We start from the raw sequence: 17,500 nt of genomic DNA on the forward strand, positions 1-17,500 counted from the left end.
GTCTAATCCCAATGGCCCCGAATGTGTTAAGAGCTATGCTATGCTATGCTATGTTATGTTATGTTATGTTATGTTATGCTATGCTATGATATGTTATGCTATGCTATGATATGTTATGCTATGCTATGTTGTGCTATGTTATGCTATGCTATGTTATGTTATATGCCGTATTTGCTATCGCGTTCCGCTCTGAGCCTTATGAGATATTCTATATTCTATGATACCTATTGTATCCCCTTACGAACAAAAAATACATGCACCACACCTGTATGGGGCTCCGCCCCCATGGCGGCACCGCCCATATAGCAGTGACGATAGTCACCACACACCCTTCCTCTATTTTCGTCCCAGCGTACTCGGATGCGTGCACCGTACGATAAACTAGTAGGATGAAAAGATTAGATTCATAATGTTGGAAGCTTACCGGAGGTTGCTGGCCCCTGGCATCTTCGACGCATGTTTTCGGCGACACGACGGGCCTGTGTTGATGTTCCTCGTTTGATGACAGCACATCGAGGTTCAGCTGTACAAGGCTGGCTGTCGGGCCAGCTTGTACTCAGGTAGGCCCTGTGTCTTCAGGCATGGGTATTAGTGTTAGTAATGCTGGTTTGTTTTGTTAACACAACCATGTTGTGTGTTGGCGCCGGGGGCAGGATGGTTTGGTGAACGTTCTCTGCAGGGAACGGTTTCCAAGCTGTCTTGGGCGTGCTGCTAAAACATCTAAAGCTATGCTACATGCTATCGCTACTGCCGCATGCTATTACTACTGCTAATTGCTATGCTGTTTTAATGTCTCCGCCGTGAGATGTTGTCACTCTCCCTCCTCTTGCCCGGTTCATCAATGAAGGTCAGTCGGTAGCTGTTGTGGGGTTTTTTGAGTTCTATTTACCTTTTTCGGGTAAATGGGTTGACAACGGGGTAGGTCGTGGCTAGGTTCCTAGCCAGGTATTTTACCTTGTGTTCCGGCGGGGTTTGTTGAACGGTGTTCCCATCTGGGTTGGCGTCGGGTAGTGGGGCTATGGGTCCAGCCGACATGGTAAACATGTTGCGTGTCTGTGCACAGGCAATTGTTGTCTTGGGTCCCACATTGCCTGGCGTTAGGCTGCAGTAGTATAAGGGCAGGGCCGCCTGGGAGAAATGTGAGGCCCTGTGCGTTTTTAGACGCGAGGCCCCCCACCTCCTGGGGCGGCCCTGTGTAGGGGGCTATTGTTTCGTTTTGTCACTCTGCTATGAGAAGGTCTGTCTTGCTACAGTTTTCTCTCCTCTCAAACCATTCATACTGACGGTCAATCGGTATACTGGGGGAGTAGTGCGGGGGGGGGCTTTGTTTACCTTTTTTGGTAAATGGGCTAAACTGGGGCTGGTGTCCTGTTGTGAATATTTTGAATGAAGACGGGTCTGGTCCGTCTCCCCTTAAACTTTGTGTGTATGGGTTTGCTCATTCTACAGTTTTTTGTGGTTTAGCTCTTTTATTCATTTAACCCTTTCATGGTGCACACCACAGTGGAGGGTGCTGTTTGCAATCACCACTGGTGCTCCATGTTAACATCAGTCCTTTGTTTTTGATATATTGAAACAATGCCCCGCCCGGTCGACACCATGGGTGGGTCGGCCTGGCGAGTGGCTGGTGGGCTGTTAAGGCTTGTACCGCCACGGTATGGAATTGGCAACGATTAGAACTGTTTGAATTGCTGTTTTTTTCTATTAAAAAAATGGTGTCTGGTGGAGGGGCCTTGAGGGCCAGCCGACGTCGACACATCGCGCGAGGTTGTTGACGTTATTAGCTTTGACCCAGCCGCAAGCTATAACCGCTCAGGGTTCCCCTCTCCGCAGGGGATTTTGGTCTTCTGCTGGAGCGCGGGCGGTATTGTCCTAGGCCCTACACCGCCTCACACCGCGCAGCCAGAAGAAGAGAGAGCACGGCCTCGTCAGCGGCGATGACGGGGCCCTCGACAGGCGGCCATGTTTTTCCCCCGCCAGAGGTATCCTGGGCGTTGATTTGACAGGTGCCCACAAGGCCGACAGCCTTGGCGGCCGAGGGATCGGCCATGTAGGATGGGTTCGGCTTGAACAAACAAGCCGTCACCGTCCTGCCGCGAGCAGCCCGCTCTCCGATCACTCCCTTCCCCAACACCAGCGGAAGAAGTGGGCTCTGATTGTTTCCTTTGGCTGCGGGCCGTGTGCCTTCGTTGATGCGCGGGCGGCCCCCCTTTTCGCTTCTCATGGGGACAGGGGCTGACACCCAGTTGATGGCTGAGCCTGGGTCTGTCCGTGAGAATGTTGTGCTGTCAAGCGGCTCCCACACCTTGAACTGTGTTGGTTGAGCCTGGTGTTACGTCTGTCAACTTAAGTGTTGTCAGCAGGGGGGCTCGAAACCTTTTGAGGCACACAGTGCGGGCTTCCCCGGCCTCGCCTTCGCCAGGCCAGGTATCATGTTGGTGCCTCCCACTCCTGAAATATTGGCAAGTGGTCGCAGCTCACATGGTTTGGGGTGGTAGTAATATCACTGCAGGGCTACGGTGTGTAGGAACCCATGGGGGCCTTACACCTTGCATGTCCGGCTGCAGAACAACTCCTTCAGGATGTTCTGGAGGGGTGTTCAGTGGGGGGGCTTTTTTCATCGGAAGCCCCCCGTATCAGACCGGCCCTTTCTGTCGGGGTTCCCCCTTGGGTGCGATTGCCTCGTGGGTGGTGTCAGGGTGGTGTCGCACGGTTCCAGGGTTGTCTACGCACGGCGGGGGGAACGGGCCAACTATCTACAGTTCCTGGCGGACCTGCGCCATGTGACGGCGGGTGCGTTGGGAGTGTCGTCACATATGACTACGGCAGTACCATATGTCGAGGTAGATGGAGAAAACGGTGAGGCGGGGACTTGTGTTTACACAACCCCACCCGTTTTCAGGTTTGGTACAGACCCTGTTGTCGGGGTCTCCAGCAGGGACAGCTCTGGTCAACGAGATCCAATCTCTGTGGACGAAGCAAGCCATCGTCGTGGCGTTCTCCTCCCGGTGTTCTCAGCCCGAGAAGTCGGGAGGGAGGGGTGTAAGACCCAGGCTGGACCTGTCCCATGGGAAGGTTCAGCATTTTTTGGATCGTCTCCTACCTGTTGAACACTGTCAGGTGGGGGTCTGGTTCTCCTCCATAGACCTGTAGGATGCGTATGCGCATCCCCGATCTTCCATCCTAGGGCTTACCTACGCTTCCTTTGCAGGGTTAGCGTATGAGTACCAGAGGCTGCCGTTCGGTTTTCTCTGGCTCCCCGCATCTTCACCAAGTGCGTGGAGGCCGCACTGGGGCCTCTGCGTAGTCCGGGGTTACGGAGTGTTCTGCCCTGATGATGTTCTGGTCCTTCGCGGTCAAGATGGATCGTCAGGTCTCGTACCAAGCAGGTCTCTACCAGCCTTGTCAACACGCTCGGGAGGTTCCGTCCTAGGACGGTTACGGCGCTGTCTCACGTCGCGTTTTCACCGACGCCTCCCTCGCTGGTGATGCGTCGGGCCAACGCAGTAGGGGGAGGCTGGCAAACCATGCTGCCCGGTCTGCGCTACGTTCAATGTGTTGGTGTTGAAAGCGGCCCTTCTGGTCCACAAATGGTGTTGATCAGGACGGACGATACGACGTCAGTGTCGTGTATCGACAGACAGGGAGGAGTACGCTCCCCCTGTCTGCACCAGGCGGCGGGCGGCTGGCTATGGGCGTCCTCCATCTGCGCGGCCTGAGGGCTCCCCACATCCCCGGCAGGGAGAATGTGGGTGCAGGTGTACTGTCGCGGGGCGGCCCTCATCCTGACGGGTGAGGATTGCGTCTGGACATGGCCAGGCAGGTCTGGGACCGATGCCGTGCCGCCAGGGATTCTTCCCCATACATCTGTTAGGTCAGTTGTTGGGACGGGTACGTTGAGGGGCGCAGGTTCTTGATCCTGATGGTGTTACCATCTGGAATGCGCATGCTCCCTCCACTGTCGCGCTTACGCGGGCAGATGACGTATGTTCCAAGTGTGGTGTAAGGCGGGGGGCCGGGACTCAGTCTCCTGCCCCCTGGATGCTGTCCTTGGTTACCTCCAGTCTCTCCTTGATAGACTGTCGGCTTCGACGGTGAGGGTATATGCAGCAGCTATATCCTCCTATCATGGGGGGTTTGAGGGGATGTCTTGTTCAGCCACCCTCTTGTGAAGCGTTCTTGCTTGGCGCTCCGCTTGCGCGGGCAGATGACGTGTGTTCCAAGTGTGGTGTAAGGCGGGGGGCCGGGACTCAGTCTCCTGCCCCCTGGATGCTGTCCTTAGTTACCTCCAGTCTCTCCTTGATAGACTGTCGGCTTCGACGGTGAGGGTATATGCAGCAGCTATATCCTCCTATCATGAGGGGTTTGAGGGGATGTCTTGTTCAGCCACCCTCTTGTGAAGCGTTTCCTGCTTGGCGCTCGACGCGTTAAGCCGGTGCAACGCTCCTTGGCTCCGACTTGGGATCTTCAATTGGTCTTCGGTCGGTTGTCCTTGGTCCCGTTTGAGCCGCTCGAGCAGGCGCCGTTGGGACAGCTGTCCTTCAAGACCGCGTTCCTTCTGGCTGTCACTTCCGCTAAACGCGTAGGTGAGCTCTGTGCTCTCTCGGTACGTCCAGAGTGCCTGTCTTTTCGGACCGATTGCGGTGTCACTCTGCGACCTAATCCTGCTTTCGTGCCTAAGAATATCCGGAGTTCCTTCCGCTCCCGGGATATTGTGGTTCAGGCGTTTCGTCCTCCTCCTCACACTAGTGAGTTAGTTGCGGGCCTTCACCTGTCATGTCCAGTCCGTGCTTGGGGATTTACCTCAGCCGTACTCAGGATTTCAGGGTTACCGACCAGCTTTTTGTCTGTTACGGTGGGGCTCGTGCTGGTAAGGCACTGTCGGAGCAGCGCCTGTCCCATTGGTTGTGCGAGGGTGTTACCCTCTGCTACATGTTGGCTGGGCAGGATCCCCCTGGGGGCGTCAGGGCGCGCTCCACTCGTGGGGTGGCTGCCTCTGCCGCTCTCCTGGGTGGGGCCTCGGTGGAGGCCATCTGTGCTGCAGCTTCATGGTCCTCCCCGGGCTCCTTTGTAAGGTTTTTCCTCATGGACATGACCGGGGGTTCTGTCTCCCAGGCGGTTCTGGGGTCTGTGGTCCTTTGGTCGGGTAGCAGGAGTGTATGGGTATGGGCCACAGTGTGTTGAGTCACACGTGGTTCCGCCTGTACGGTGTGTTCAAGGGGTTCTAGTTTCCCTCTTGTTCGCATTCAGGTGGAGTTGACTGCGCCCCCCCTTCATTAGGGAGGATGGGGTGACAGGGCTCCCCGCACCCCTTGATGTGGGCTTACGGGTCCTCAGTGGGTACATTTGTCGGGCTTCGCGTCCGCTCTTCCCCATATCTCATAAGGCTCAGAGCGGAACGCGATAGCAAATACGGCATATAACGGTAGGTTATGTAGATAACCTAGTTATATTAGTATTGGCTGAGCGTTCCGCTCTGCGCGGCCCTGAGTTCCCTCTTGAGGAATCTTTTTCCTGGGACGGGTTATTGGCGAGGAAGGGTGTGTGGTGACTATCGTCACTGCTATATGGGCGGTGCCGCCATGGGGGCGGAGCCCCATACAGGTGTGGTGCATGTATTTTTTGTTCGTAAGGGGATACAATAGGTATCATAGAATATAGAATATCTCATAAGGCTCAGAGCGGAACGCTCAGCCAATACTAATATAACTAGGTTATCTACATAACCTACCGTTATGTTATGTTATGCTATGTTATGTTATGCTATGTTATGTTATGTTATGTTATGTTATGTTATGTTATGCTATGATATGTTATGCTATGCTATGATATGTTATGCTATGCTATGTTGTGCTATGCTATGCTATGTTATGTTATGTTATGTTATGTTATGCTATGCTATGTTATGTTATGTTATGTTATGTTATGCTATGCTATGCTATGATATGTTATGCTATGCTATGATATGTTATGCTATGCTATGATATGTTATGCTATGCTATGATATGTTATGCTATGCTATGTTGTGCTATGTTATGCTATGCTATGCTATGTTATGTTATGTTATGCTATGTTATGTTATGCTATGCTATGATATGTTATGCTATGATATGTTATGCTATGCTATGTTGTGCTATGTTATGCTATGCTATGTTATGTTATGCTATGTTATGTTATGCTACTGTATGCTATGCTATGCTATGCTACTGTATGCTATGCTATGCTATGCTATGTTATGATATGCTATGCTATGCTATTCTATGCTATGTTATGATATGTTATGCTATGTTGTGCTATGTTATGGTATGCTATGCTATGTTATGTTATATAAATGAGATAATGTGGAGTATACTTCAGGGAATGGTCAATTCATTACTAACCACGAATGTCATTATCCCCTAAGTTGATAATAGATTGTAAGAGTAAAGGTGAGGGAAAATAGTGGGCAGATCGTTCCTATTTCAGGGGTAATTTCTGAACTTTCAGGGGCGTTTCTGGTTTGGGTCCATGTCAAGGGCGTTTCTGGTTTGGGTCCATGTCAACATAACACCCCATCCTTATACATATTGACCAGCTTTGTATGCATTACATAATAATATACATGAAGGACGGTTGCCAGTTCAATTCCCGCTCCTCCCCGGGCAACGTGTCGAAGTGTCCTTGAGCAAGACACTTAACCCCTAACTGCTCCCGATGAGGACAAATTGTAAAGCGCTTTGGATAACCTTCCTTCCTGTAGATATTTAATGCATACAAAGCTGGTCCTCCTGAATCCTTGGAGATCATCATAGCCAAGCGAACTAGGACTAAATTAAACGCTATTTTATCTTTTGAAGGCCACCCTCTGTACAATATATTTGATGCTCTGCGAAGCTCATTTAGTGATGAGTATTTGATGCCTCGATGCTCTACTGAGCGACCGAGAAGGTCCTTTGTTCCTGCTGCGGTTAAATTATTTAACGAACACCGCTAGCTCTGTGTTGAGAGGCTCTCTTCTTCTCTTCTTTTTACTGTGTTATGTAACTTATACTGTATGTTATTGTTTGTTGTTTGTGTATTTGTATTCGCTCTGGTGGCAAACCATGTTTCCCCTCTGGGATTAGGAATTAAACCATACCATACCATACCATACCCTAAACGTGCTATATAAATGCACCATTTACCAATTACAAAGCTTTATAAAGAACCACTGTGGATTCTGAGGGTTAAATCAGAACTCGTCCTAACTCATTATTGCAAGTTCTCGTCGTGTTTTCGAAAGGTAGCGACAGAAAGCTCAAAGAGGTGAAAACACATGCTGCTGCTGAAACACAGTATAAAGTGACCATGTTCTCTCCGAAATCTCTGTTCAAATCCTCCAGTCGACAAACGCTCGGTGCTCCCGGCGACCTGACAGGTTAACCGTGATAGTAATGTGTTCTATTGGTCGACCAGTGGGTGGGTCGAGCTTTCCCAAAAAACCACAGAAGAAGGCACTGTCATCAATTTGAAAGGAGACTTCGGGGTCCTTTTATTCTGTATCTCAGCAGCAGCAGCTTGTGTTTTCACTCTGCCCGTCTTCGTCGAGACTCTTTGAGCTTTCTGTTGATCCCTTCAAAAACCAGGGGTGTAAAGTACTTGAGTAATTGTACTTCGTTACAATACTTAAGTACTGTTTTTGGATTTGTACTTTATTCGAGTATTATTAGGTTTGTATACTTTGTACTTTTACTCAATTACATTTCAGAGAAAAAAAAGCATACTTTTTACTCATTACATTTAAAATGCAGACCTACAAAGTACAAAGTACAAATCTCGCAGGTCCAACTATTTTAATTAGTATATTTGTTTCTCTGGTCGAACTAACGTTAACGTTATTAATCCTGCGGCCGCACTTTATTTAAAAACAGCCAATCAAATCCCCATCAATGGAAAATGAACCCGCCCATACCCATGCTGATTGGTCCTTGTGCAAGACTAGAAAGCGGGGATCTTTGATTAAACACCTGCTATCAGAAGAATAGACAGTCAGAGTGACAAGCTACAGAAGATGGCCACAAACGATAGTATGAGTGATGAAGAGGACGAAACGGAACATTTCATTGCCCCGGAATGAATTTTTGTACTCAAGTACATTTAAAAGTAGAAACTTTTTTTACTTTTACTCAAGTGTGTTTTTAGCCAGATACTCTAGACTTTTACTTGAGTAAGATTTTGAGACGGTACCCATACTTTCACTTAAATGTCTGGGTACTTTTTACACCCCTGTCAAAAATAGAATGTGAACTTGCAATGATTAGTTAGACGGGTTTTGTCTTAACCCTCGAAATCTGTGGTGGTTCGTTATAGAGCTCTGTATAGATGTGTTTCTCGTCCACGTCAGACTCAGTGTGCGCACGCATCAAGGCGGCAAAAAGGAACGTAATCCTGGTCAGAACAAGGGGGCGGACTACAATACATTTGCATTTGTTATGCATGCCATGCTAGCGATCTAAATAATCAATCCATGCCAAAGCTAGACGTGTAAAGGGTGAAAGACTGACACTCACAGCCATGCTGATTTTGGCAAAATGACATCCAGCCGTTTTCGTTCGAAACTATTCTTTTTTTTTTTATTATCTTTTTTCCTCCTTTTTTCCGTTTTTCTCCCCTCCCAATGTTAGTCGTTATGCCAATTCTCAATCCCCTTCCTGGTCGTTGCGCACTCTACCCCCTACCGTCGGTCTGGGAGGGCGGAGACTATCACATGCTTCCTCCGACACATGTGTACCCAGCCCACCGCTTCGTTTCACATGGCAGCGCGGACTCTCACCGAGGGAGTGTAACGTGTGGAAGGGTCACACTACCTCTCTTAGATCCTTCCCTCGCTGTGCAGGCGCCCTGACCGAACTGTAGGAATCGCTTTCCACAACGACCCAGACACACCCACCGGCTTCCCTCCCGCTGACTCTGCCAATCGAGCCAGTATGACGGCGGCTGGATGTCTCTTGCGTTGGTGACGGGCGCCTTGTCCGCTGTGCCGCCCAGCCGCCTTGAAACTACTTTTTAGTCAGGGGAGTGTCATGGTTTGTCCATAGAGCCCCGTTGTACTGCGCAGCAGCTCACGCACGTCCGAGGAGGCTTAGTCACGTGACTCAGTTGGTATTGCTGATTGGCTCGACCACGGTAAGTTTATAAACAAGAAACAGGTCTATATAATGCATACAAAGCTGGTCAATAGAGCTAAGGTCCCCTGTACCTTGAGGAGCAGCTGGTACTTGGTGATTCTCTGCACTGGTTTGATCAGGTAGGAGGAGATGGAGTTGGCCAGTCGGTGCCTCTGTTGGATCTCCTGGAAGGACAAGGAAGAGACACAGACGACTTAAGTGTTATTATTGATCTGATGAGGCATCTCCATTCATCCTCCTGACTGATCAATATAATCAATAAGCGTAGATATACACACAGTGCACCCACTTATCTCACTGGAGCATACAAAACATATATAGTCTTATCTTAACTAAATTACCATTATTATATTAAATCATATATTATATTATATCATATTCTATTCTATTAAATAAAATCACATTATATTCTTTATTCTATTCTATGAGATCACATGGTATTCTATTCTATTATATCATATTAAATCATACGATATTCTATTCAATCACTATATTATAACATATTCTATGTACATATTACATGATATTATATTAAATTATACTATATTAAATCATATTATATTGTATATGATATTATATTATATGATATGATATTATATAAAATTATACTACATTAAATCATTTTATTGTATATTATATAATATAATATATGTTATATTTCATGGCAGTTTCTTAAACAGTGTCAGTGACGTACAACGAAGTATGGTCCTGCATGCTCCTGGATGATCTGAGTGGAGTCTGGTTTGTTCTTACAGTAGTTCACATACATCTGGAACTTATCCGCCTGAGAAAAGACACAATAACATATTATTTACTCTAATGGCAGCATTCAGAACATGTATTGATCCATAATTTCAGCCTGGAAGAAATATGAACAAAACCCATATTCTGAGAGCGTAATCCCACCTGAAAAGAATTATGTTGGTAATTGTGCTGATTCAAAACGTTATAGACTACTGTTTGAAAGCTTATAAAATGTGGTGCTGGATCCCAAAATGTCCTCAAGAAACTTCAAACAATTGGACCACAGTCCTTTTCGATGTTAACAGGTTATTTTTCTTTATCACTTGACACGTCGCAGGGAATAGTTTCTACATCTGTCCTTCAGTTTGCATACAATTATTCATTATTTAGCATCATTAGCATTCAACATTGATACTAAAGCTGTAAGCTTTGAGCTAGCTGTAAGCTCTGAGCTAGCTGTAAGCTCTGAGCTAGCTGTAAGCTTTGAGCTAGCTGTAAGCTCCGAGCTAGTTGTAAGCTCTGAGCTAGCTGTAAGCTCTGAGCTAGCTGTAAACTCTGAGATAGCTGTAAACTCAGAGCTAGCTGTAAGCTCTGAGCTAGCTGTAAACTCTGAGCTAGCTGTAAGCTTTGAGCTAGCTGTAAACTCTGAGCTAGCTGTAAACTCAGAGCTAGCTGTAAGCTCTGAGCTAGCTGTAAGCTCGGAGTTAGCTGTAAACTCTGAGCTAGCTGTAAACTCAGAGCTAGCTGTAAGCTCTGAGCTAGCTGTAAACTCTGAGCTAGCATTAAGCTTTGAGCTAGCTGTAAACTCTGAGCTAGTTGTAAGCTCTGAGCTAGCTGTAAACTCGGAGTTAGCTGTAAGCTCGGAGTTAGCTGTAAACTCGGAGTTAGCTGTAAACTCGGAGCTAGCTGTAAGCTCTGAGCTAGCTGTAAGCTCTGAGCTAGCTGTAAACTCGGAGCTAGCTGTAAGCTCTGAGCTAGCTGTAAACTCAGAGCTAGCTGTAAGCTCTGAGCTAGCTGTAAACTCTGAGCTAGCTGTAAGATCTGAGCTAGCTGTAAACTCGGAGCTAGCTGTAAGCTCGGACCTAGCTGTAAACTTGGAGCTAGCTGTAAATTCGGAGCTAGCTGTAAGATTGGACCTAGCTGTACGCTCGGAGTTAGCTGTAAACTCTGAGCCTGAGCTAGCTGTAAGCTCTGAGCTAGCTGTAAACTCTGAGCTAGCTGTAAACTCAGAGCTAGCTGTAAACTCTGAGCTAGCTGTAAGCTCTGAGCTAGCTGTAAGCTCTGAGCTAGCTGTAAACTCAGAGCTAGCTGTAAACTCTGAGCTAGCTGTAAACTCTGAGCTAGCTGTAAACTCGGAGCTAGCTGTAAACTCGGAGCTAGCTGTAAACTCAGAGCTATCTGTAAGCTCTGAGCTACCTGCCATGTTTTGAATATGGATGACTAATAATGCTAACAAAAACTAAGACGTTTTTGAAGAAACTCAACGACACAGTTAGATTAGATTTAGACTTTTTTATCACAATATGAAATGTAAATTTTAAACCAATAAAACTGTTGTAAAATGTACACATAAGTAGGCCTACCCCTTTAATTGAACAATTGACCTATTTCATCCTCCAATCACAACCGTTGCTTCTCTCTGACTTTTGTTTGTCCGAGGGAAGCAGCAGTCGTGATTGGAAGATCAAGAAAAAGGAGCAGAGCTTGAGATAGGTCAATTAAATCTACAGCAGCGTGGTACAGTTGTGAAGCTTCATCATCACAGCTGACAGGTGTAGTCATGTTCTGTAAGTCCTCTTACTCACCCAGGTGACAAAACAATGGCCGACATCCTCTGGCAGCTGCTCGTACTTCTCCAGCTCCTTCAGGAAGATACTGCACGGAGACAGACAGACGTAAAGGGACAGTTACTGTCACGTCCTTTAATGTTGTTTTTAAATAGTGTTTCTTCATTGTGCCTGTGGTGAGGCCAAAGAAGATTTTTCAGCTGCCGTTGGATAATATTCTATTCTATTCCCTTTTCCTGGGAGAATGGGCAAATGACTCTCTGTAAGTGAAAGCCCTCTCAAGACATGTTGAATAAAACACGGTAGGTCAGTATTTTAAAGGTCTAAAACCTGGATATAGAGAGTTGTAGGGATATTTATTCTGAAAAGTTTGAAAACTCTAATATATAGAAACTCAGAACCCGTACTGACATGTGATGGACCTCAGAACCCTACTGACTTGTGGTGGACCTCAGAACCATACTGACGTGTGATGGACCTCAGAACCCTACTGACTTGTGATGGACCTCAGAACCATACTGACATGTGATGGACCTCAGAACCATACTGACTTGTGATGGACCTCAGAACCATACTGACTTGTGGTGGACCTCGGAACCCTACTGACTTGTGATGGACCTCAGAACCCTACTGACGTGTGATGGACCTCAGAACCCTACTGACTTGTGATGGACCTCAGAACCCTACTGACTTGTGATGGACCTCAGAACCCTACTGACATGTGATGGACTTCAGAACCATACTGACATGTGATGGACCTCAGAACCATACTGACATGTGATGGACCTCAGAACCCTACTGACGTGTGATGGACCTCAGAACCATACTGACTTGTGATGGACCTCAGAACCCGTACTGACATGTGATGGACCTCAGAACCCGTACTGACTTGTGGTGGACCTCAGAACCATACTGACATGTGGTGGACCTCAGAACCATACTGACTTGTGATGGACCTCAGAACCATACTGACTTGTGATGGACCTCAGAACCCGTACTGACATGTGATGGACCTAAGAACCATACTGACGTGTGGTGGACCTCAGAACCATACTGACTTGTGATGGACCTCAGAACCCGTACTGACATGTGATGGACCTCAGAACCATACTGACTTGTGATGGACCTCAGAGCCATACTGACGTGTGGTGGACCTCAGAACCCCTACTGACATGTGATGGACCTCAGAACCATACTGACTTGTGGTGGACCTCATACTGACTTGTGGTTGACCTCAGAACCCGTACTGACTTGTGGTGGACCTCATACTGACTTGTGGTGGAACTCATAGAGGTCCTGCATGTTCCCGAAGATGATGTGTTCCTTGTTGACGATTCCAGGAGGAATCTCCTCCACGCCACTGGTCATCTCCCACAGGTACGTCTGGACAGACACACAACGACATTAGATTAGATTAGATTAGATTAGATTACATTAGATTAGATTACATTAGATTAGATTATATTAGAATAGATTAGATTCCATTCTATTAGATTAGATTAGATTAGATTTTATTCAAATGTATTGTCATCATACAGCACAAGTACAGTACAATGAAAAGAAGTTTGGCATCCAACCAGAGTGCAAATGTAACAGTAAAGTGCAACAGTAATATAGGATGTAGCTACAGGTGATTAAACTGGGTTTATACAATGGAATGCAAATATCTTGATTCTGATTGGCTGAAACAGTCAAGTTAGACGTTGTTATTTCATACAACACACTCCACGTGACCCCAGATCCCTCCCACAACCGAATTACTTTTTCTGAAATAGTCCACCATAGATAGACAAATGGAAGTATGAATAGCCTTTGAACGAATCCTCCAAAAAAGATAGTCAACTGGAATATGTTAGTTCGTTACACATATGTTGGATTATGTAATTGGTTTGTCATGACCCATTGTGAAACAAAATAAAAATCTCGGACTTAAAAAAATAATTGCCGTAGATTTATTTTATTTTTTGTCAGACTTGGATCTTGCGTTTCCCAAACTTAGGGTCACGACCCAAAAGTGAGGCCATGCCTCTCTCGTGCGCTCCGCCTGCCACCGCCGCCCCCTGCTGGCACTGCCAACAAGCCCCTCAGGAAGAACTGGGTGAATTGAATATGATTCAGTTTAGTGTTTATAATCCATATTCCAGCCGGTGAGAGAAGGAGAAACTTGCGTCATTGTTCAGGAGAATATCAAGGGAAACTGGTTAACATGTCTTTGTGCACAAAGGGGAGATAAAAGGCAAGTCAACACTTCTGAATAATAGTCGAATATTCAGGGTGCTACATTGAGAAACAGTAGCACAATGGGACACGTCCTCCTATGGCAGTGAATATTACAACATATCGCAACTCTCTTTTAATAATAAAAAGGGAAAGGTGCGTTCATCTGTAATGAAACATGATCAATCATTGCTTTCTGATCCCCATTCAGTGTGTGAACAGTAACAGTCCAATAGGTCAGGGGTTCCCAAACTTTTCAGGCCAGGACCCAGAAAATAAGGCGTCAGAGAGCCGCGGCCCAATGCACATCGTCAGGCTTTTTTTTTTTTTTTTTTTTTTTTCATGCGACTGATTTTTTAAGCCAAATATCACTTCAATCCTATTAAGTTATTTCAAGTTAGTTATTCATTTATATGTGCTATTTATGAGAGGGCTAACTTGTTGCAAAATAATAATGATAATAATAATAGCCTCATTAAAATACTATTGTTGCTTCGGTTGTTTTCAGCGTTTTATGTGCATAATCTGTTATTTAGTTTGAAATGTTCGTTGAAATAAGTAGATTTTTCGTTTTTGTTTATTTATTAAGTTAATATAAAACCATATAGTCACATTTTAGAATACAATAGAATATAATTTTTTAATACAACTAGAAACACTGCCCTGGCCTGCTTCTAAGTTCAGTGGCCTGACAAAAAAAAAAAAAAAAAAATTGCCTTTTTTTTTTTTTTTTTTTTTTTTAATCATCTCGCGGCCCATCCGTGGCTGCTCGCGGCCCACCTTTGGGTCGCGACCCCGACTTTGGGAACCACTGCAATAGGTAGTAGCCTCTCAGGTATGTGTGCATGTGCATGTCTGTGCGTGTGTCTCTCCAGTACTTACATTTTACTGCTGGACGCTTTTATCCAAAGCGACTTACAAATACAAGTCAGCAGGAAGGGAAGGGTACAACTCTGGCAGCTAAGGGTCAGTGATATTCTTCGTCAAACAGAGTTGAACTTGAGTGCTACAGTCTTGAGTTCATAGTAGTAAAGACATATCATAGTAGGTAGTAATATAGGCAAGGTAGATTACTTAGTAGCAGAGTGCACACTAGTAGAAGACGGTACGGAGGATAGTAGTTTGTACTTACATCCATACACTCCCGTATGTCTCTGACGTAAGTCTTCTCCGTCTGGATGAGCTCTGCCATGATGAACCTGGAGACACAGTCACTGTTTAAAAAGAGCCCTTCCCCCTTTTTTTCATGACATGCTTGCCCACAATGACCAATTTCATAATTACTCCACACGTAGCTCCTGTTTATCTTAGACCACCCCATTCCCACACTTCCCAATCTCAGTTTAGTATACTCTATCTAGTGAAGGATGTACAGTATAGGTTTTTCAAAGTGTATTATAGACTGTAAAATCAAAGTGTATATAATGTAAAATATTGGTGGATGACAGCTATAGCCATCTCAATACAACAGAGTCATGTGTCTTGTCATGTGTCTGTGTTGGTGTTGTCGTTTACTGTGGAAAAAAAGAAAAGAAAATGCATACACTGTATTGCTGCAACAATTACCAATGTGTTTTTACACAAATGGCTCAATAAAGGAATTTGAATCTGAATCTGAATCTGAATCTGAGAGAGTCAGTGTGTTTAGCAGCAGTCAGTGTGTTAACAGCAATAATGGTGTGTGTGGCTCCAAGGTCGTTCGGCATCTTGATAAGCATTGAAAGTGCAGGCAGGCAGAGAGACATCAATAGAACGAACGTTTAATGTGTGTTAAAGGTGAATAGCAGTTGTCATGACAGCACGTCACATAGCGACGAGAAGAGGCCGGGCCTGTTGTTCCTATGGCGAGAATGTAGAAAAGAGAGTTTTCTTCCGGGTGTAAGTCGGACTGTGATACGAACCACACAGAAGAGAGGGACCACAGAGACTTAGAAATGGCTCCCTCCTCCCCTCGCAAAAAGGGGGGGGGGGGGGGGGGGGGGGGGCAGCAATGGAGAAGTGCCACGACGACAGGCTTCTGGAATAACCACCAGGCCGCGACGACCACCGAGCGGGGTGAAAGGAGAAATCATTAGAATAATGAATTTAGTCATCAAAGACTTTTCGAGGACAATACGAGATGGGTAACATCTGATTACAAGGCTTTTGTTTATGGAATAAACAACGTTTGTCGAAGAAAGGTATCATGCTGTAGTGTCGTTTCTTATGACTATGGATGTACTATCAGGGGTTGCAAGAAAAACACAACGCACAAGAGAGAGAGAGACGAAGGAGATGAGGAGATGAGATTGGCTGATTGCCAATATCTAACAATAGGGTCAAAGTTGTGGAACTCTTTGCCTCCACATATTTGGGATTGTTATTTTCTGAAGTTTAAAAGAGCACTGAAATCTCATCTCCTAGCTCAGCAATATTTTCCATATGGGCTCCCTTTACAAACTGTGGTCTGATGGCTTGTTGTATTTTGTTAATTTCTTCCTTTCATTATTTGTAGTTTCTTTACTTAATCTTTTTTTTTTTTTTATTATTGATCTTTTTCCCCCTCCATTTTCCTCCGATTTTCTCCCATCCCAATGTTAGTCGTATGCCAATTCCCAGTCCCTTCCTGGTCGCTGCGCACTTACCCCCCACAGTCAGATCATCTGGGAGAGTGGAGGCTACCACGTGCTTCCTCCGACACACGTCCAGCCAATCACCGCTTCTTTTCACCTGGCAGCGCGGATTCTCATCGAGAGGGCGTAGCGTGTGGGAGGACCACACTATCCCCCTCAAGTCCTATCCGCGCTTAGCAGGCGCCCCGACCGAACTGTAGGAGTCGCTGTTTACAACGACCCGGACCCACCCCGCCAGCTTCTCCCACCCTCTAATACAGCCAATTGTATTAGTGCAGACGGCCAGCCAAGCTGGTGACAACCCCGGAGCTGTGAGCTGGATTCGAACAGGCGAATCCAGCTCACAGCTCCGGGGTTGGTGACGAACGCAATCTCCGCTCGGCCACCTAACCGCCTTTACTTAATCTTTTCTAAACTTGAAGCCGTATGGCATACTGTAAGTGCCTACTTCAGTGTCTATCTGTAGACCTGCTTGTATGTATTATGAATTAATGTTCCTTGTGTGTGTTTGGGGAGGGGTGTTGGTTTGGTGATTTACATTTTTATTTTATATTGATGTAATCTCAGTATAATTTAGCTTCTTTGAGAATGCCACATACAAGCCCCTAGAGGGTTTTTAGGCAATTCTCCTTCACATCTCTTTGTGGATTATATTGTATTATATATGTAATTGTTTTTATAAGTGTAAATAAACTAAACAAAAACAAACAAACTGTCAGGAGATACAGGAAACACAACTCTCTGTATCTTTAGGCGTCAACATGACACAGGGAGGCAGAGCAGCAGAGAGGAGAGAGAGAGAGACGGCAGAGATGTATAGAGGAGGATAGAGAGAGGGATAGATAAAAAGAGAATGTTGAAAGAGATCGATAGAGAGAGAGGTAGAGAGGGTGTGCGAGAGAGAAAGAGAGAAATAGAGGGAGAGAAAGAAAGAGAGAGAGAGAGGTAGAGGGCGTGTGTGTGTGAGAGAAAGAGAGAGAGAGAGAGAGAGAGA

At 46.0% G+C, this 17,500-nt stretch overlaps 1 protein-coding gene across 1 annotated transcript in view; it reads right to left on the reverse strand.

The window, feature by feature from the left end:
* triob (trio Rho guanine nucleotide exchange factor b) overlaps positions 1–17,500 on the reverse strand; it is a gene marked incomplete at both ends in the record, with an annotated part of 438,511 nt that overhangs the window by 119,998 nt on the left and 301,013 nt on the right. The window contains 5 exon segments of the mRNA XM_084308322.1: positions 9,218–9,310; positions 9,841–9,930; positions 11,696–11,765; positions 12,951–13,060; positions 15,027–15,093. Of these exon segments, the coding sequence (XP_084164448.1) occupies positions 9,218–9,310; positions 9,841–9,930; positions 11,696–11,765; positions 12,951–13,060; positions 15,027–15,093 (430 nt within the window).

This window comes from Notolepis coatsorum (genome assembly GCF_963971535.1).
Source record: "Notolepis coatsorum genome assembly, chromosome: 2".
In the NCBI taxonomy this organism is placed as follows: Eukaryota; Metazoa; Chordata; class Actinopteri; order Aulopiformes; family Paralepididae; genus Notolepis; species Notolepis coatsorum.